The sequence below is a fragment of the Idiotropiscis lumnitzeri genome, chromosome 8, assembly GCF_059441095.1.
Source record: "Idiotropiscis lumnitzeri isolate Australia: NSW breed Sydney's pygmy pipehorse chromosome 8, RoL_Ilum_1.0, whole genome shotgun sequence".
In the NCBI taxonomy this organism is placed as follows: Eukaryota; Metazoa; Chordata; class Actinopteri; order Syngnathiformes; family Syngnathidae; genus Idiotropiscis; species Idiotropiscis lumnitzeri.
The window spans coordinates 16064978-16086605 of NC_142398.1; the positions used below are offsets into that span (position 1 = coordinate 16064978).

Sequence of the window (21628 nt, forward strand, 5' to 3'; positions counted from 1 at the left end):
CTAATTGATAAAGCTGCGTTGGTGGAATTCTTTCCTATTTTTCCTTGAAGTAGAAGTTGTCTGCAGTCATATTTTGTGCTTCATAATGACAAAAACATTTTCAATAGAAGTCTGGACTTCTGGAAGGCCAGTTTAGGACTTTAGTGCTTCCTTACTATACAAAGGCACATCATTGTAACATGTGCAAAATGTGGTTTGGCATTGTCTTGCTGAAATAAGTAGGGGCGTACCTGATAAAGAAGTTTCTTGATGGCAGCATAAAGTATGTTGCTCCAAAACCTGTTTATACTTTTCGGCATTTATGACGCCTTCGCAGATGAGTGAATTACTCATGCCAAGTATCACGTGAGGAATAGAATTTGGACCCAGAAACAGACAGGAGATGAAGTGGCAAAGGAAGTCTTTGTATGCATAAATAAAAAGTAACAACAGAGAGGTTTCGTGTGAGGAGCAGAATTTGGATCTACAAACTGACATGACACAAGTTGAATTGCGAAAGTCTTTATATGTAAAAATACAAACTACCAACAGAGAACAGGACTACGTGCAGCATACCATGAAAGAAAACTTAACGATCAGACAAGGAAGAAAGCTTAACGTTCTGACGTCTCACTGAGCAACTCCAGCGTATATATATATACCAGACATCAGGCCCTGCCCAACATTTTGTGTCACAATAATGGACCATAGCAACTGACAACAACATCTCACAACACCATAGGCACTAAAACACCCCCATATCATCACAGCCTTTTTCCTTTTCTGCCCAGAACACATGACATCCACGAGTTCCAAAAGCAATTTAAAATGTGGACTCGTCAGACCACAGCCCACTTTTCCACTTGGTGTCACTCCATCTCAGATGAGATTGGGCCCAGAGCAGTTGTCGCAGTTTCTATGTGTTGTCGATATAGTATCTGGCATTTGCTTTGCATGGTAGAGTTTTAACTTGCAGCGACAAACTCTGAACTGACAAAACTTTCCTCAATTTTACTGACCCCACATGACAATATGCTTTACTGTTTACTCAATGATGTTGCTTTTTAAAGCAGTGCATGACTGAGGGAAGGTCCTAAAGATTCAATGTTGTTGTTTCACCTTCCCGCCCATTTAGAGAAATTTCTCCAGGTTCACTGAATCATTTTAGAATATTATAGACCATAGATGTTAAAATCCTCTAATTTCTATTAATTGTAGATAGAAACACTGCACAAGTATTTAGTCACACAGTTGTTAACGAAGTGGTGAACCTAGCCCCATTCTTACCTGTGAACATCTGAGACTTTTAGACATGCTCACACTCACCTTTTTGCTATTAACCGGTGGAATATTCAAAATGGGCAGTTTATTTTTTTAGCATTCCTCAACCTTCCCAGTCTTTTGCTTCCATTGTTTTGGGGAAAGTGTAGCAGATATCAAATACAAAATGAGAGCCCATTTGCAATAATAACACAATATTCATCATGGTCTTTGGAGTGTATTCAATTGAATATAGGTTAAAAAGGAGGGTTTGAATTGGATAGAGCAGTTAACACTCGATGAATTAAAACAGTCTATTTTTATTGAGTAGACTCTCTTACTCTAATAGAAAATCTCCGTACGTAGGACACAGTAGCGTGCTTTCTCATTGGAGAGGAAAAGCCGGCAGCTAACGTCATAACGACGGTGCCCAGTTGGAAGACGCCTACAGGGGACTGCTTATTTCTGCAAAAAGCGTACGCCGAAACACTTTCAGATGGGCGGTGTCATCCGTTGATATTTCTGCATTGTTAAAAAATCTCCATCGGTAATAGCACATGAATGGAGTGTATTTCATTAAGACAACCAATTAATTAGCATAAGTTGAAGTAAAAAAAGATCAGTGTTTTTTTCTGGTGCTTAATAAACCTACAAACCCACCTCCCCTCTGTTTTAACCAAAACGCCCGGGTGAATATATCGAGCGCTTCCATCGTAGTTTACTCGTGTGCTTGCTAGTCGTTTGCGTCACTGCTAGCAGGTCACTTTTGTAAACATTCCGATAAATTAAATTGGATTCGGCTGGTTTAGCAGAAACTTAAAAAACTGACGAAATGAACAGTCGACTGCAAGAAATCCGCGAGCGACAAAAACTTAGGCGGCAGCTTTTAGCTCAACAGGCATGTACCTTCAGCTTCGGAACCATTGTTGTGAGAACAGCGGCTAACCCAATAATATAATACAGCCGTCGATAAATTGCTAAAATAATTTCCAGTGTTTTGATTCGAATACGTGGGAAGGTTGGAATATGTTCTTCTCAATTACGCGTGATTGTAACGCATGATGTGCATAGCACAGTAAAATGCAAATTGCATGCAAGGACGTGTGTGGATGCAGAAAATTGTTGTGCAGAATGCACGTCAGTTGAAATGACTACCTGCACTTTTAATGAGTTACTTTAGACTCAACTTGTGTTTTTATATGCAAATGAGGAACATGCATAACCACGGCGAAACGATTAAACTTGTTACTCACTTTTACTTTGTCTACAGTTGGGAGCTGAGAGTGCAGATAGCATCGGGGCTGTGCTTAACAGTAAAGAAGAACTCAAAGAGATTGAAGAGACAAGAGAAACGTGCAGGTAAGAAGTTGCAAAACCACATGGATGCGGCATGTTTGTCATTTCCATCAGGATTAATCATAATAAGCATCGAGCTTGCTCGATCTCATGTCAATTCGGTCTGTGAAAACTACTAGTTGACAACAAAACGTTTATCAGGTGCTGTCAATAAATGTCAGTCAAAGCATGTATGGATTTATATCATAAACAAGTCTTGATTTCCACATACATGTATTAGACCAGGATCTGTTCGACATTTATAGGCGTGACTTTCAACCGTTACTGGTATCGTGTCACATTTGGAGTTGAAAATGGCATTTAACTTGTTTAAGGCTGGTCTGATAACAGTTTTCAAGGTGTCAGCAGTCATAGAGCCAGAGGCCTAGACAGTTGCATCCAAATTTTGTCTGCTGGAAATTGCATGGTTCTGTCATATTTCACCCAGGTTTTTGTGAATGTTGCAGGGCGTCATTGGATGATTCCGCCCCTACATCCAAGAGGAAGACTCTGACTGAGGGTGAAGACACTGAGGAAGATGTGGAGGAACAAAAGGTGAGCGTTGGCGTCCCCTTGAAGTATGCCATAACTACCATTGCAAGGAATTATCGTTTTCAACTGGTGCACGCTATTGTATCAAGCAGATGCTTGCACCAGATGGAACAGAAAAATAATTTTTGGGTTGTCATTTCATCATAATTTCCGTATGAACTCTTGCTTTGGGTTGCATTGTTTTACTAATAGGGATGATTGTGCTTACCAACAAATACTTCTGCTGCTGTGTGTCAGGATGAGGTGGAGGTGGTGCCGGCTGAGGAGAGCAATCCATACGAGGAAGTCTACAAGGACTCAAGTACTTTTCTTAAGGTTGGAATCTAACTTTCTTGTGCATAAACGACATTAGTTTTGCAGTACTTAAATTATACTTGTGTTGCTTGTATCGCTCTGACAGTGTTGCTAATGTAGAATATTAGTCACAGTTCTTGTGTTGGATCTTATTTGACAGCATCACGTGTATATACTTTAATGTTGCCGTCTGTTCTCGCTGCGTTCATTTACTTTCAGGGTACGCAGAGTTTGAACCCTCACAATGATTATTGTCAGCATTTTGTCGACACGGGCCACAGGCCACAGAACTTCATTCGAGATGTCGGTGAGTGTATTGTTCTCAGGCAAGTGATGGTGAATTTGCATGCCTCATTTTTTACGTTTTTTTTTCCTGTGTGGGGATCAGGCTTGGCTGATCGATTTGAGGAGTACCCCAAACTGCGAGAGCTGATCCGACTGAAGGATGAACTCATCTCGACTACCAACACCCCTCCCATGTACGCTAAGCAACTGTATTGAACTACTTTTTCACCAAAGCTGAAATGAATATTCCAGTAATTTGTGTGCCTCAGCTTAAAAAAAATATTCAAGGCATTTTTTTTTTACACCGCCAAGGAGAAGCCAACTTACCAAAGCAAGAATCAAAGAAAACTATAAGAACAGTCTTTGAATTAAATAAACTTCATATTTGGTGATTTTGCATTAATTACATGATATTCAAGCTACAAGCGTCACAAAAAAACTGTAGTTGAAAAACATGATTAACTGCATTTACATCATTATCACTTGACAGCACTAATTATAATCGGTTTGAAATGACCAACTAGTCAGGCAGCGTCACAGAAAATATGTTTTGACCGCACTGCAAACCTTGACATAGAGGTGTTTGTGCCATGTGTGTCGTCATCAGGTACCTGCAGGCCGACCTGGAGCACTTTGACCTGCAGGATTTAAAAAGCGAATTTGATGTCATCCTGCTTGAGCCTCCTCTTGAGGAATACTACAGAGAGTCAGGCATCAGCCACACAGAGCGCTTCTGGACCTGGGATGATGTACGTTTTTGCATGCCCACTTTATCTTGGGCATGACGTGAGCAGCTGCACTGGAATAGCAGTACTGTGCAAATTACCCATCTTTGTCCAGCAGAGGGCGACATGCGCTCATCTGAACCTTCTTGCTGAACTGTCCAGTACTGTCCACTTATCCGACGTGCACACGTTTATTTGACTTGATTTTATTTTTGGACTGTTCCCGTGGCAGTGGGGTGACCTGGCGGTTTGTATTCCTGCCTCACAGATCTGAGGTTTGGGGTGCAAACCTACAGGGTTTTCTCCAGGTACTGTGGCTCACTACGGCATGCCAAAAACAGGCATGTTAGGTTCATTGAATGCACACAAGTTATCTTGGATGTGTCCTGCAATTGGCTGGTGACTGGTACCCCAACACATACACACACACACACACACACACACACACCAGAAATCCGCTAGCATTGGCTCCAACTCGGCTGCAATTATAATAAAACTGGCAAAGTGTCCTAAAATGAACGGAACGAAGGACTATTCCTAAGTTTCCTCTGTGTGGTTTGTAGATCATGAAGCTTGAAATTGAAGAGATCTCTGCCCTTCGGTCCTTCGTCTTCCTCTGGTGCGGCTCGGGCGAAGGCTTGGACTTGGGACGAATGGTAACTCCGCCTCTCACTCCGTCTTATTCGCTGGGCTCATGAGTTCATGTCTCAAGGAATGCTTTTTATGATTTAGTTTTGTTTTGTGTTTTTTTTTTTTACTTTGAGTGAGTCAAATAGACAATTTTGTGGAGTGATGACTTGGTTGCGTTTCGGGTATTTCCAGAGCGCCACTGTTCATGACATACTTGGTGATCCTCAAATAGAGAAACAGACTTCCCTGTTTGGCCAGTCTGCAGGAACCCTTTTATGTACTTTATTGCTAAATAGTTTACTAGTCTGTAATAAGTGGTTCTTGCTAAATCGGGGTGCAAAAACATGACATGTCATACTTACTCCTCACTTTGTCTGGAAACGGAGCTTCAAGTCGCTTCCTAATTGGCTATCAGTCCGTTTCACATCACATTCACTGAGTCTGTGCCGCTGCCGCCATAGTTGTTGACCACACACTTAAGTCAAAAAGTCTGTTCAGCAAGTTTAAAATAGACGACTGTCAGCACGATTGTCCTGCATGCAGATGCAGAGTTAGAAAAAAATAATGCTTAAAACAAATTTTAGAGACCTCTGAAAATTGGCCCTTTGCTAATGTGAGCAAAAAAAAAAAGGGGCGGGGGAATGCTACATTTAGGCACAACTATTTTTACATGGCTATCCTGTTCAACGGATTATTCACAAAGTGTTGCAGTAGGAGTATTTGGACTTTTGTTGACTGACTCAGGAGGTTAAACTCTTTCTTGAGAAATCCGTCAACTACAGTATTGCTTCATCGGTGCTACAATGAACAATTTTTTTTTATTTCCTCCACATTTGAGCTTCAAAACGTGAGCATTCAGAGGATTTTTTTAAAAACGTTTTTTATTGATTTCTGAATCTTAACCTTTGGCCATCGTGTTCACTCTTAACACAATGTTTGCAGTGTTTAAGGAAATGGGGCTTCAGGCGCTGTGAAGACATCTGCTGGATTAAGACCAACAAGAATAACCCAGGCAAGACAAAGGCACTGGACCCAAAAGCAGTATTTCAGAGGACCAAGGTACAGCACATTAAAATGGCAGTCGAGTATCCATTTTTATTTTCAAGGCTGATGCTGAGGTTTGGCCAGAAATAGGCAGTCCATGCTTGAAAGCCTTCCAATATGCCAGCGGTTGAAGAATTCAGTGAATACAAGTCGGCCAACATTCCTCCACAGTGATGCAAAATCCTAATCACTACTTCCTGCAAATGTGTTATGACTGCCAAGGGGGGCAGAAGCGATAATTACTGTACAGTAGGTTCACTGGCAATGACTTTTTTGTGTAGTTTTTTTTTTTTCCCCTTAACTAAATTTAAAAAAAAAAATCATTTAAAAACAATTAGATACCAGTACTCTGGAATCTTGCTGAGACATTACATTTTAAACATTTTATTGTGACAAAGTAGGAAGGCGACTAATAGTGATGGGTAAACGAAGCTTCAAATCTGCTTCATGAACCAGTTGTAATATTTTTGGACTCCTGTGGATGACACTCTCTGTTCAACATTGCGCCGAAAGCGCACTGACTTGCCATTTTTTGAAACCCTTTATTTAAACCAAAAGTGCCATCTAGAGGAGTTGAAAAATACAACAAGTGGTTCATGAAACATCTTGAAGCTTCATTTTCCCATCACTAGCGACTCAAACTATATATGAAGTGTGACTTTAAAATGAGACCAAAATGTGACACATGGCTTCTTTCAAGGAACATTGCCTGATGGGAATCAAAGGAACGGTGCGGAGAAGCACAGACGGCGATTTCATTCATGCCAACGTGGACATCGACTTGATCATCACGGAGGAGCCCGAGATGGGAAACGTCGAGAAGCCCGTTGAGATCTTTCACATCATTGAGCACTTCTGTTTAGGACGCAGGAGGTTGCACCTTTTTGGACGAGACTCGACCATCAGACCTGGTGCGATAAACGTTTGTTCGGATTTTGCGGTTGTGTCTCTTCTTGTTCTGTTAGGTTGGGAAAAATCTCTAAGTGGATGATGTCACCCCCCCCCCCCCCCCCGCCCATTCCTACAGGCTGGCTGACAGTGGGTCCCACTCTCACCAACAGTAACTTCAACCCAGAGAGCTACGCCTCCCATTTTGTTTTGCCCGAATCCCACCTCTCCGGCTGCACCGAGGAAATAGAGCGACTTCGGCCCAAATCGCCTTCTAAAATGAAGTCGGACCGTGGCGGCGGAGCACCCAGAGGGGGGCGCAGTGGTCCCAACGCGGGGAGAGGTGGCGAGAGAGGTCGGGAAAGAAACCGACCAAACTTCCGCGGAGACAGAGGTGGCTTCCGGGGGCGGGGAGGCCCACACAGGGGGTTTCCCCCACGCTAGCGCAATAATGATGACCTGACTGGCGCGAGTTCAAGGTTTCGTTTGACTTGACTGTTCACAAGTTGCTGCTCAGGCCCCTATGATTTCCAACCAATGGCCACATTTGGGACTCCGGCACTTGCTAATGTCCTGTCATAGACAAGCTGCTTGTCGGCCTTCTTGACTGTCAACTCCACTCCAATGTTTGGCCTCCATCTATGTTGTTTCACTGAAATTTTAGAATCATTCAGTCCCCAATGTAGTCTGACTACACTGTTAATCCAGCACTGTTGTGTGATCTATTCATGTACCTCAACATATCAATAACCTAACAGCACAAATTACCTTTGTCATTTTTTTTTTATGTTTGGGTAAGGAAAAAAAAAAACATAATTTTGACCGTAAATTTGAAATAACTTGGGGAGTAATGCTATGTGGCTAACCAATAGATATTTCAATTATTTTATTGTTTTCCTCTTAATCCATCTCACAGACTATTGTACTTAAAGTATTGAACTGAAAAATTGGCGTTCAAATCATAAAACAATACATTTTAAATCTAAAATGGAAATCATAGTGGGAAACAACAGCAAAAAAAAAAAAATGGGACCAGACAGGGTCATCGGTTTTTAGTACTGTATATTTTTCCCCTTGTACATGGAATGGAACATGTCCAAATAAACATTTTACCTTTTTACAATTTCACCTTCTGTATTCTTTGGTCATTTAATAAAACAAATACCATGTCTCTGAGACACTATGTTTAGATAATTGAAACCGTTGTCATGCGTGGCAGATGTTTTACAGCACCCAATTTCCACTTTACCAAGCTTTTTGTTGTGGTTTATTCCATTTAGGTTGATGCTTTACCCAGTAAGAAAAAAATTGTCTAAAAGTGACACCAGTGTCTCTGGCTTGTCAAGTTAAATACCTTAATAATATAATACAATTGCTTTCAACACAAAATTACGAGAAGTGTGAGTCTCAGCTGCAGATCTTGTCCTGACAACATTCCACACCGATGCTGCTCTGCCAAATAAGAATAATGGATCTATTCAATTGATGTCATAATTAGAGAGGCACGTGTATTTCTGACCTCAAAACAGGAAAACCCCCGCAATGTTGTATGGAATTTCTGAGCAAAACGGTGAACGTCACACGACCCGGGGAGGCAGTCACGCGCGGTTCGACCAGCCGTTCGGGAAAATCAACACATTTTCCCGAAAACCCCGATGGCCGGCATACCCCAACTGTATAATAATTACTATAATTGTCCCCACACCCAATAGCGAGAGAATTGGTTTGCGAAAATATGTGAATATATTTTTAACCAAATTGTTTTGTTTTGTTTTGCACAATGTGATTTTTCCCCCTTCATAACATCTTGACAAATTTGCTACATCAAATGCATTGATGATCAGATTCATTATGCCATAGTGCTTGTACGGATGTCACGTGGTGGTCGTTCGACCTCAAATCGTGCCCGGGGGGCAACTACCTACTTTCTGGGGGGTATGCAGACACATAACAGGCGTCCCCCGCCCCACCGCACCTAAATAATAATAACGATTTCATTTTTTATATGTCGCCTATAAATAGATTTACATACGTTTCATTGAGCCATATGTGACTCTTACTACGCTGACTCATCACAACTTTCCTCCTGTCTTTTAACCACTTTGAAAAGCAGGTTTTTGTGCCTGCATAGTCTTTCTCCCTCTCCTTTTTTTTCGGTTTTGTGCCCTTGAGCACTTTGTATTTTAATTTTCCATCTTTAGGATCGTCAGACGTTTGAATTCTAAACACTCGCCGCTCGCGTTCTCGAGGGCGCGCGCACTGGACTCAGTCTGTGTGTGCGCGCGGCGGGCAGAAAGGGTGGGAGGGGGGGGCGCCGCTGACAGCCACTGAGCGCATGGGCGCCCATCAGTGACGTGCCTCTATTAGTAATCGCGATTAGATCAAACCAGACCCGTGAACAAACTGCCGTTTAATCCATAAAATGCACACTCCAAAAATATTTGGCGCTCCCGCTAGCGTGGCGCCCCGATGCGCTGCATTAGCCCCATACTTACCTTTTGCGCCACTGATCGTGCCTCTACCGCTTGCAATCAATTTTGGGTATGCCGTTTTTCCACAAGAAATTATTCATCGATAATCAATTCCACACATTTGACCATATTCCCAACTACGGATGACTCGCTTATATACTAATGCCCACCTATACCACAGTTATGATGCATGATCTACAACCACATATGCACATTCCTACTCCTGTTTATGTATTGAATAGACATACAGCAAGCGATCGGAACTATAACATGATAAACACTGTTTTTTTTTTCCCCAAGCAGCAATGTCATCATGCACTCAACACCTCATGAATGTGCAACACGTTGTTGGAGATCAGAAGCGACCCATTTCCGAATGAGTCAGACTGCATCATTTTTAGAACAAGATAGAACAAGTTCAGCGAGTTTTTGGTCAATCCTCTAAAACACATCCCATTCCAAAAAAAAACCAAACAAACAAACAAAACAAAAAAAACCCCAATATGACATGGCATATAAATGGCATACTGTAACCACTTGCGTATTGACTTAACGGCGGTGAACACATCATCGTCGTACTCATCTGTGAGGTAAGTGGTGATTTTATTCTGCGAACCATCACCTTTGCAAAAAAAAATAAAATAAAAATAACGTGTTTAAATAATAATAACAACCACAACAAAACTTTTTGGGGAGGATTTTATTTATTTTTCAAAAAATCGCATTAATGGTAAAAAAAAAAAAAAAAAAAAAAAGCGTTGAGTGTACCACATCCAACAGTTTCAGGTTATTATTTCTAAAAAAAAAAAAAATGACAGTTGTAAAAACATAATTTCGGAATATCTGAGACTACAATGTCAGCCGAACTCCTTCAGCGTCAAGTCATTCCGGATAGTGGAAACATTTGCTCTGATTTTTATTTGAATTCAATTCTGCCTTCCGTAATTACAGATACTGTTGCTATATTTTGCTACAAAACTAAGCACAATGATGGAGCAAATTTTCCAAATAAATAGATCTTGCTTATCGAATCGTATGCGTTGATTATCTGTCAAATGATTATGCTCTCCGAAACATGTCAGCATGACTTCATTGTGGAAGTCATCATATGCGAAATTGTCAAAATTAGATGGCGACGACAGCAACCATTGAAAGTGTTACTGTGGTGATGAAACAATTTTTTTGACAGCATTGGGTTAGATTTTTGTTTGTATTTATATTTCTTAAATGTACAGAATACGTGATACATTTCATTTGTATGTATCCTAGCGTAATAAAATGTTACTTTGTATGGTTACACTTTCGTTGGTAGTGTGAGTCAAGTGTGTGGGATGTCAAACTTAGGAGGAAGTTCCTGCTATGAGCCTTGCTCTTAATAAATGAATAAATAAAAAAATACTCTGCCGAGATCAACAACATTTTATTGTGTTTCATACTGGTCTTACTGGTGTCACCAGTAAGAACAAAACAGCGGCAAAACAAAACAGCCACGATTCAAAAAGTTGAACTTGGGTTCACTGGGTAAGACGCTCCCCCAGTTGAGGCAAAGACACGGCAAGGCCAACAGGCTGTTGTTGCCCTGCTGGTAGGTGGCGACACCAGCAAGACCAGCTGGTCACCAGCAAGACCAGCTGGTCACCAGCAAGACCAGCTGGTCACCAGCAAGACCAGCTGGTCACCCGTGATGACCAGCTGGTCACCAGTGATGACCAGCTCCACACTGGGCCATCCTGCTGGTCAGTTGTGGATGAGTTTGTAGAGTTGCGGTCTCGTTGATGCAAAGTTGGGTTTGCTCTTGCTGGTGACACCAACAAGATCAGCATGAAATTCAAAAGAAAACATCAAGATCCATGCTTTATTTTTTTTTTTTAATTATTTTTTGAAGGTAAATGTTTTTTCTCTCTCTCAAATGTATGCATTATTGTTTTCTCTTAGCGAGACCCCTGCCTCATTGACAAAACATCTATGGATATTTTCACGAGAAACAAATTTAGTTTTGAGACAGGTAGACTGTTTTGGGAGTGAAATGAGCTTTTGAAGGTGGTCCATCAGGTTGTGCTGAATCATTCAGGTTTTTCTTTTTTTGCAAAAGAAGGAAGCAAATGCAAATAATAATAATAATAATAATTATAATTTGCCCTTTATTAGTCCCACAATGGGGAAATTCGAGATTCGAACCCAGGCCTCCTGGGGAGACTGGGTCCTGAACGCAGCGCCTTAGACCACTCGGCCATCCATGAGCCAAAGCCATTGAGAAGAATCTTTGCAATTTTGGCAGCGATGACCATGAACTGGCCAAATTATATTTTTTGCTTTAAGAATGTCATTTTTATTTCAAGGTCAATGGTTTGGTTGATAGATGAAGTGGAAACGATCACTCCAATTAAAAAAAATAATAAAACAGTGGGAACAATAAACGTTATTCTTTTCGTCAAACTAGGATTTATTTTATGACTGTTTACAGTACTTGTTTCACATATCAATAAATTGTGAAGGCCTACCAAAAGTCTGATGAGTACGCAACGATATTGATTGTCCAATTTATCATTTAATTTGTTCATAACAGGAAGAAGAAATGAGAAGAATGGAAGCTGTCATATTCCTTCTGCTCCTAGCAGGTATTTTGGAGTCCACGCATTGTGTAAATGGGACGAATGATACAGCAAATGCGACCACACCGCCAGGCAATGTGACCACGCCTCCAGCCAACGTGACAATGCCGCCAGGCAATGTGACCACACCTCCAGCCAACGTGACGATGCCGCCAGGCAATGTGACCACGTCTCCAGCCAATGTGACAATGCCTCCAGTCAATGTGACCACGCCTCAAGTCAACGTGACGATGCCGCCAGGCAATGTGACCACGTCTCCAGCCAATGTGACCACACCTCCAGCCAACGTGACGATGCCGCCAGGCAATGTGACCACACCTCCAGTCAATTTGACCACACCTCAAGCAAATGTGACCACGCCTCCAGTCAATGTCACAATGCCACCAGTCAATGTGACTACGCCTTCAGCCAACGTGACAATGCCTCCGGTCAATGTGACCACACCTATAACCAACATGACCACGTCTCCAGCCAATGTGACCACACCTCCAGCCAATGTGACCACACCTCCAGCCAACGTGACGATGCCGCCAGGCAATGTGACCACGTCTCCAGCCAATGTGACCACACCTCCAGCCAATGTGACCACACCTCCAGCCAACGTGACGATGCCGCCAGGCAATGTGACCACGTCTCCAGCCAATGTGACCACACCTCCAGCCAATGTGACCACACCTCCAGCCAACGTGACGATGCCGCCAGGCAATGTGACCACGTCTCCAGCCAATGTGACCACACCTCCAGCCAATGTGACCACACCTCCAGCCAACGTGACGATGCCGCCAGGCAATGTGACCACGTCTCCAGCCAATGTGACCACGCCTCCAGCCAATGTGACCACGCCTCCAGCCAATGTGACCACACCTCCAGCCAACGTGACGATGCCGCCAGGCAATGTGACCACGTCTCCAGCCAATGTGACCACGCCTCCAGCCAATGTGACCACACCTCCAGCCAACGTGACGATGCCGCCAGGCAATGTGACCACGTCTCCAGCCAATGTGACCACGCCTCCAGCCAATGTGACCACACCTCCAGCCAACGTGACCACACCTCCAGCCAACATGACGATGCCGCCAGGCAATGTGACCACGTCTCCAGCCAATGTGACCACGCCTCCAGCCAATGTGACCACACCTCCAGCCAACGTGACGATGCCGCCAGGCAATGTGACCACGTCTCCAGCCAATGTGACCACGCCTCCAGCCAATGTGACCACACCTCCAGCCAATGTGACCACGCCTCAAGTCAACGTGACGATGCCGCCAGGCAATGTGACCACGTCTCCAGCCAATGTGACCACGCCTCCAGCCAATGTGACCACACCTCCAGCCAACGTGACGATGCCGCCAGGCAATGTGACCACGTCTCCAGCCAATGTGACAATGCCTCCAGTCAATGTGACCACGCCTCAAGTCAACGTGACGATGCCGCCAGGCAATGTGACCACGTCTCCAGCCAATGTGACCACGCCTCCAGCCAATGTGACCACACCTCCAGCCAACGTGACGATGCCGCCAGGCAATGTGACCACGTCTCCAGCCAATGTGACAATGCCTCCAGTCAATGTGACCACGCCTCAAGTCAACGTGACGATGCCGCCAGGCAATGTGACCACGTCTCCAGCCAATGTGACCACGCCTCCAGCCAATGTGACCACACCTCCAGCCAACGTGACGATGCCGCCAGGCAATGTGACCACGTCTCCAGCCAATGTGACCACGCCTCCAGCCAATGTGACCACGCCTCCAGCCAATGTGACCACACCTCCAGCCAACGTGACGATGCCGCCAGGCAATGTGACTACGTCTCCAGCCAATGTGACCACGCCTCCAGCCAATGTGACCACACCTCCAGCCAACGTGACGATGCCGCCAGGCAATGTGACCACCTCTCCAGCCAATGTGACCACGCCTCCAGCCAATGTGACCACACCTCCAGCCAATGTGACCACGCCTCAAGTCAACGTGACAATGCCGCCAGGCAATGTGACCACGTCTCCAGCCAATGTGACCACGCCTCCAGCCAATGTGACCACACCTCCAGCCAACGTGACGATGCCGCCAGGCAATGTGACCACGTCTCCAGCCAATGTGACAATGCCTCCAGTCAATGTGACCACACCTCCAGCCAACGTGACGATGCCGCCAGGCAATGTGACCACGTCTCCAGCCAATGTGACAATGCCTCCAGTCAATGTGACCACGCCTCAAGTCAACGTGACGATGCCGCCAGGCAATGTGACCACGTCTCCAGCCAATGTGACCACACCTCCAGCCAACGTGACGATGGCGCCAGGCAATGTGACCACGCCTCCAGCCAATGTGACCACACCTCCAGCCAACGTGACAATGCCGCCAGGCAGTGTGACCACGTCTCCAGCCAATGTGACCACGCCTCCAGTCAATGTGACCACGCCTCCAGCCAATGTGACCACACCTCCAGCCAACGTGACAATGCCGCCAGGCAGTGTGACCACGTCTCCAGCCAATGTGACCACGCCTCCAGTCAATGTGACCACGCCTCCAGCCAATGTGACCACACCTCCAGCCAACGTAACAATGCCGCCAGGCAATGTGACCACGTCTCCAGCCAATGTGACCACGCCTCCAGTCAATGTGACCACACCTCCAGCCAACGTGACGATGCCGCCAGTCAATGTGACCACACCTCCAGCAAATGCAACCACGCCTCCAGTCAATGTCACAATGCCACCTGTCAATGTGACCACACCTACAGCCAATGTGACCACGCCTCCAACAAATGCGACCACGCCTCCAGTCAATTTGACCACACCTCCTGTCAATGTGACCACGCCTCCAACAAATGTGACCACACCTCCAGCCAATGTGACAATGCCTCCGGTCAATGTGACCACACCTCCAGTCAATGTCACAATGCCACCAGTCAATGTGACCATGCCTCCAGCCAATGTGACAATGCCTCCAGTCAATGTGACCAAACCTCCAACAAATGTGACCACACCTCCAGTCAACGTGACAATGCCGCCAGTCAATGTGACCACGCCTCCAGCCAACGTGACAATGCCTCCGGTCAATGTGACCACACCTCCAACAAATGTGATCACACCTCCAGCCAACGTGACCACACCGCCAGTCAATGTCACAATGCCACCAGCAAATGTGACCACGCCTCCAGTCAATGTGACCACACCCCCAGCCAACGTGACAATGTCTCCAGTCAATGTGACCACGCCTCCAGTCAATGTGACCACACCTCCAGTCAATGTGAACACACCTCCTGCAAATGCGACCACGCCTCCAGTCAATGTCACAATGCCACCAGTCAATGTGACCACGCCTTCAGCCAACGTGACCACGCCTCCAGTCAATGTGACCACGCCTTCAACAAATGTGACCACACCTCCAGCCAACGTGACAATGCCTCCATTCAATGTGACCACACCTCCGGCAAATGGGACCATGCCTCCAGTCAATGTCACAACGCCACCAGTCAATGTGACCACACCTCCAGCCAACGTGACAATGCCTCCAGTCAATGTGACCAGGCCTCCCGTCAATGTCACAATGCCACCAGTCAATGTGACTACGCCTGCAGCCAACGTGACAATGCCTCCGGTCAATGTGACCACTCCTATAACCAACGTGACAATGCCTCCATTCAATGTGACCACAACTCCGGCAAATGCGACCATGCCTCCAGTCAATGTCACAACGCCACCAGTCAATGTGACCACACCTCCAGTCAATTTGACCACACCTCAAGCAAATGTGACCACGCCTCCAGTCAATGTCACAATGCCACCAGTCAATGTGACTACGCCTTCAGCCAACGTGACAATGCCTCCGGTCAATGTGACCACACCTATAACCAACATGACCACGCCTCCAGTCAATGTGACCACGCCTCCAACAAATGTGACCACACCTCCAGCCAACATGACAATGCCTCCGGTCAATACGACCACACCTCCGGCAAATGCGACCATGCCTCCAGTCAATGTCACAACGCTGCCAGTCAATGTGACCACACCTCCAGCTAATGCGACCACACCTCCAGCCAACGTCACAATGCCGTCAGTCAATGTGACCACAACTCCAGCAAATCTGACCACACCTCCAGCCATCGTCACAACGCCTCCAGTCAATGCGACCTCTCCATCTCAAATTGCAACTACACCTCCAGCTGTGACAAGACCTCCATTCACTGTGACCACTCTACCACAAAATACTTCACCATCAGGAGCAACACAAGGTATTGTTTCCTCATCATTAATAGACAAAACTATAGAATAAAAAAGAAAATTCATTCACTGTTTTTTTTTTTGCTCGTCTACAGGACCAGATCCTACAGCCACAAGGATTGACCTCAGATTCAATTTGGACCAGACTTTCAGGCCACAACTTTCAGATCCATCTTCTTCTGAGTTTCAAGCATTGGCGAACCAAATAGAACAAGAGGTAATTTTTCGAATAGTGTTTGTTTTTAAAATGAACTTCATTAAATACAATATGCTCCGGCCAGACCCCTCTCAAAGTGAGGTTGGGGGCTGCATGCGGCCCACGACCCGCTGGTAGCCCATCCTTGATGTATTTCTATAAAGACTGATTCCGCTCACACCTGTTCATACAATGCATATACTAAGAGGAAACCATTAACCCTTTAAAATGGCCCAGGAAAAACACTCATATTATATCTCTTATTTTCAGCTAAATGCCGTTTATTCGAGACAATTTGGAAGAAACTTCATCCGGACTGAAGTCCTTTCTTTTCGGTAAGTTCCAATATTCATAGTGCATCACAAAGCAACAAAATGATACGTTTGCATTTGTGACCATTCACATGGTCAGTCTTCCTCTATTCATCACTTGAATTTTTGTTGCCGTTTTGGCAAAGCAGCAACATTTGCGTCCAAGGTCACATGGCTGTCACATGATTAATGTTATTTTTATTTATTTTTTTTTCCAGTCAAGGTTCAATTGTGGTGAATTCTCAGTTGATATTCAACAGCTTCGCCACAATTGCAAACACGAGTTCTGTCGAGAGGACCCTGGCTGAGGCGAGCAGCAACGCCAACTTTTCCCTCCCTCTGAATGTGTCAACCATTGCCGCATCCTGTAAGAATTTGTCCTTATTCCTCAAAACTTTACCAACATGCTTTTGTTGTAAACATTGTTTTCTCTCATTTGTATCATTACAGTTGTAGAGGCAACCACAACATTGGAAACATCTGGAACAACAACTGATGCCCCTGCTGCAAATACAAATCCTCCCTCATCCAATGAAGGAACCCTCCCTCTTGTGTTTAGTCTAGACCAAACATTTACATCAGATCTTGCCAACGTGTTCTCAGTAGCATTCAACAATTTGGCTTCAACGGTAGTCTCAGAGGTAAATTGTGGACACATTCCAGTGTGTCTCTGTATCAATTGATTTGAAGTATTGCATCCGTTTGAGTATGAATTCCTGATGCAGTACCGGTTCTATGTCTTATAGCTTTAATTGTACGATTTTTTCATTTTGTTTCTTTCAGGTCAACACAGCCTGTGAGAACCTCTTTGGTTCATCTTTCAGGCGATCTCTTGTTAACTCATTTAGGTAAGGAAAAATGTGTTTCTATATGATAAGGTCAGTCCCAAAGACTTGCTTTTCAATAATGCTCTTTGTGTTCTTTTCACTGAAGGAACGGATCAATCATTACCAACATGACTCTTGTGTTCCAAAGTCAATCTGTCGTTCCGTCCGCTAGCGATGCAACAACCGGACTTGCCGCTGAACTCAGCAGCTCCTCCCTAAACATTGTACCGGGAAGTCTTCGAGCAGGTATCGTATTAGAAATGTTGACTTGAGACAATATTTTTCGTTTATAGAATGTCATGTCAAAGTGGACGTTTTCTTTTCTGCCTTATCGTTAGCATTCACCCATGTTGTTCTGCATTCTTCCAGATGCCTCTCGGCCTGTAGTGCTCTCACTGGCAGTCATGTCCCTGACACTAGTGACTTTGGCACTGACGCTTAAAGACTTATAGTCGATGTCCAGAACCATGACAGACAGTGACTTTACCCAGCCACTAATTCATGACTGATGAAGTCATCCAAGTGGCAAACATGGCAAAAAATGTGTATTGTACTTGATATGATCTGTATGTGTACACAGTATATGTAGATGCCTTGCATTTTGTTTTCGTTTAGTTTGTTTCATGTTGTCTGGAGTTCTGTGTGTAAACGTTTACTTTTTGTGCCTTCCGTCTCTGCTTATTAAGCTAATTGTCTCCACCTGGACTTGTGAGCCCCGCTCCTTGTGTTGACCAATCAGCTTTTTTCCAGTCACTTGTGTTCGTCCCTGTGAGCTCCATGTTTTTGTGCACTTTATCTTTGTTCATTGTTCCATGGTAGACTGTTCTGTTGTCTGGTCTTTGTTTATATTATACAGTATGTCAGTTTTGGTTTTTGGTATCTGGAAGTACTCTGTGCCTTTGTTTGCTTTTTTTTTGTATTTGTTTTTGTAAAAACTGTAAAAAAGCATTTTGAGATTCTCTTGCCTTGCCTGTTTCTCTGCAATTGGGATGACAAGCCACAATTAACCCTACTTATGAATGTCCTACTTTTCCCTTTCCCTCCTAATTTAAGTAAAGCAAATAATTTTGCTGCTTGATGATTTGGGAAAAAACTTGACAGAAGTGCAGTAATCCAAAAGCAAATGTTTATTGCTGATGAATGCCTTCAAGTGACAGTGAAAATCCTGAACTGTTCAGAGTAAGACCAGTATATTTTGTACATGAAAAAAAAACGGTTTCATCCTCACAATTAAAATGTTACCTTATTTCTCTCCAGTGTGTAAAATAATGTTTCAGCTGAGAGAAGGCCTGTTCAAATCAGGCTTTGTCTTTTAAAATATCAATTCTCAAGTCAGCAAAAATAAACATTCTCAGAATGTGAAAACTCCTGATGTATAAATCAAAAAGTATTGGACCTAAAACGGAACCTTGAGGAACGCCACAATCAAACCTGTGACTTCCTGACAAGGAGTCTTCACCCATGGTGACATGAAATAAATGAAACCAGTTCAAAGCAGTACCTGACTTATTACAGTAAAAGGGAAAACGCAATATCAGCATTTTTGTTTCGACTTCAATGACCCTGACTCAAGGGTGTTGGAGTAATCACAATTCTGTACCAAACTGCTTCTAATGAAATGTGTAATCACGTTTGACAGAGCACTTTATTGACCCCTGGAGAATAAATATGGCCTGGAATCAAGCTCTGCGCTGTCCTTTTATTTTTTGCTGACAATAGCGCAGATGCGCAGAAAGGCTATTGAGTCTTTAAAGCACACTTGTATTACACATATGAATAGCTGGTCTGGAAAATAGACACTTGAAAGCTGAGCCAATGTGGCTTTTATTACAGCCTTCATTATCAATCCCCCCAGGATTAATTAGAGCACATCCCCCACACTTGAGATATGCCTGTGATTGTCTGAAGCTCCGGGCATTCATATGGTGCTCAACGGAGGGTGCTCATTGGGACCCTGAACAATATGTAGGATCAGGTACAGAAAATGGATGGAAGGAAGTCATGTTGATCTATTGTGAGTCTAAAATTAATACAGGATGAATAATAACAATACAAACCTTTTCGTGTGGAGAGTTGAAAGCTGGACTTTATCCCAGCAGACATAAGGTACACTTCGTACACATATAGACAGACATCCACTCACGTTCACATTCACCCTGTCACGATGGGAACTGAATTTAGGCTGCCCCGCATGGACAGGTCTGGAGTTGTAACCTTGAGAAGTGACTTTCAGCATTTCCTTGTCAGGAGTCACTGCAGGAAGTCACTCACATGAATGTTTGGCGCCGTTTTTACACTCCATGAGCTTCGTGATGCAACCTAGTCATTTTCCCGTTGACGGGTAGAGTGTACAAGTTTTTTCCTCAAAGGATGTCAAAATCTGGTACCAATCAATTGATTTTAGAAATGACCAACACTTTTAAATTCAACATAAAACACTATTCTGTAACAGTAGCTACAAAGGTTTCGTCCGTTTCCTTTTTGTTTTATGACACAATACTTAACTTTTCTTGTATATGACAGTTACTCAGACATTTTACACAATTCTTGAATGAAAATATTTTTTTTCAGGCAACTCCCTCAAAATCTATCCATTTTTCTAATAAATAGTTGGCATAGCTTTTTAATGAAATATTTCGAAATTTGATTAACAGACTAATGACAATATACATAAATGTGAGTTAATATATATTTTTTCTTTCGAAATTCCTCACGCAATTTGTTTATCTATGCAAGCAAACATGCATTGGCTGCTTCCGGTGATTATAGTGGCATGTATTCATTAGACCCACCTCTCGCATCCCTTCCGTCTCAATCTAGCTGGAAGGATTTGCTTTTGAGAGCGTCATGAGGACGGACCATCTTCTTTCATCTACGCAAGTGAGTGTTTTTGTTTTAAAATTTTTTCGAAGAGCATCTTTTATCTACTGGGGATAGGAATCATGTTTAGATTTCAAATTATTTGAAGTACTTTCCGAAGCTAATAATCGCACTGGTACGATATTAAAATAGGTGCATCTTTCTTTTTTGGAAAAAAAATGTGTCGAAATCAATAGTTTGTAAAATGAATACAAGAAATATTGCACAAACAAAATATGTCTCAGCTACATCGATGGTCAGGACAAAAAACATTTTTAATGCAAAAATCCATATTGTCAAATTTGAAAACGATAGATTCAAACAAATTGCAGATTCGGATGTCATGATGCAAGAGGCTGACTGAAGTGTGATTTTTGTCATATCTGAAGTGGGACGTAAGAGTTTTCTGTCATAATCCTTAATGATTGGAAACAAAGGCTTGCTCTATAGTAATTACCTTTTTTATAAACAGATTTTTGGGGGTTGTAAAACAAAGCTTGCGGTGATTGTGTTCTCTGAAGTGTCACGTTAGCATCACTGCATTGTCCCAATGGTCTTCATTAAAGTCAATTGCAAGTCAGCTGAAACATCAAAATTCTGTCATGTTTCGTCTGCTGTGCAACACACATGAATGCACGGCTTGCTGCGAAAGAGGAAAACAACTGAATGATTCATGTTGCTAAATTTGATATATATATATATATATATATATATATATATATATATATATATATATATATATTATGCAGGGAGTATAGTGGACCTAAAATGGAACCTTGAGGAACACCACAAATAATTAAATAAATTTTTCATTTATTGTTTAATATTGATACTTTTTGAGCATAGTCAAAACCCAATTGATACTCTTGAGTATCAATATATCGAAATCACAAAATCGATTGGACATGTACTGCTGCAAGTTTAAGGGGAATCATTTGACCGTTTGGATGCTGTGACGAGTCAGGATTCTCTTCCACATATCCGGGGTCAGATCGTAGGGCACCAGCTTATGGTGGGAAGCCCAGAGTTTCGTCTCCCCACTCATTTATTGTTACAATTTCTTCATTTTGCCCGACAATCCCAAATAAGTGGTGTCATTGACAATCTGCATTTTTTTGACAGGTTGAACAAGAAG

At 43.4% G+C, this 21628-nt stretch overlaps 1 protein-coding gene across 1 annotated transcript; it reads left to right on the plus strand.

The window, feature by feature from the left end:
* The first annotated feature begins 1936 nt into the window (after positions 1–1936).
* mettl14 (methyltransferase 14, N6-adenosine-methyltransferase non-catalytic subunit) lies at positions 1937–8120 on the plus strand. The gene is made up of 11 exons (XM_088303848.1): positions 1937–2137; positions 2510–2598; positions 3042–3129; positions 3364–3441; positions 3640–3727; positions 3809–3899; positions 4313–4454; positions 4994–5086; positions 6003–6119; positions 6805–7015; positions 7132–8120. Exons 1-11 carry the CDS (start codon positions 2072–2074, stop codon positions 7434–7436), a joined length of 1368 nt encoding a protein of 455 aa, XP_088159974.1. The 5' UTR covers positions 1937–2071; the 3' UTR covers positions 7437–8120.
* The last annotated feature ends 13508 nt before the right edge of the window (positions 8121–21628 follow it).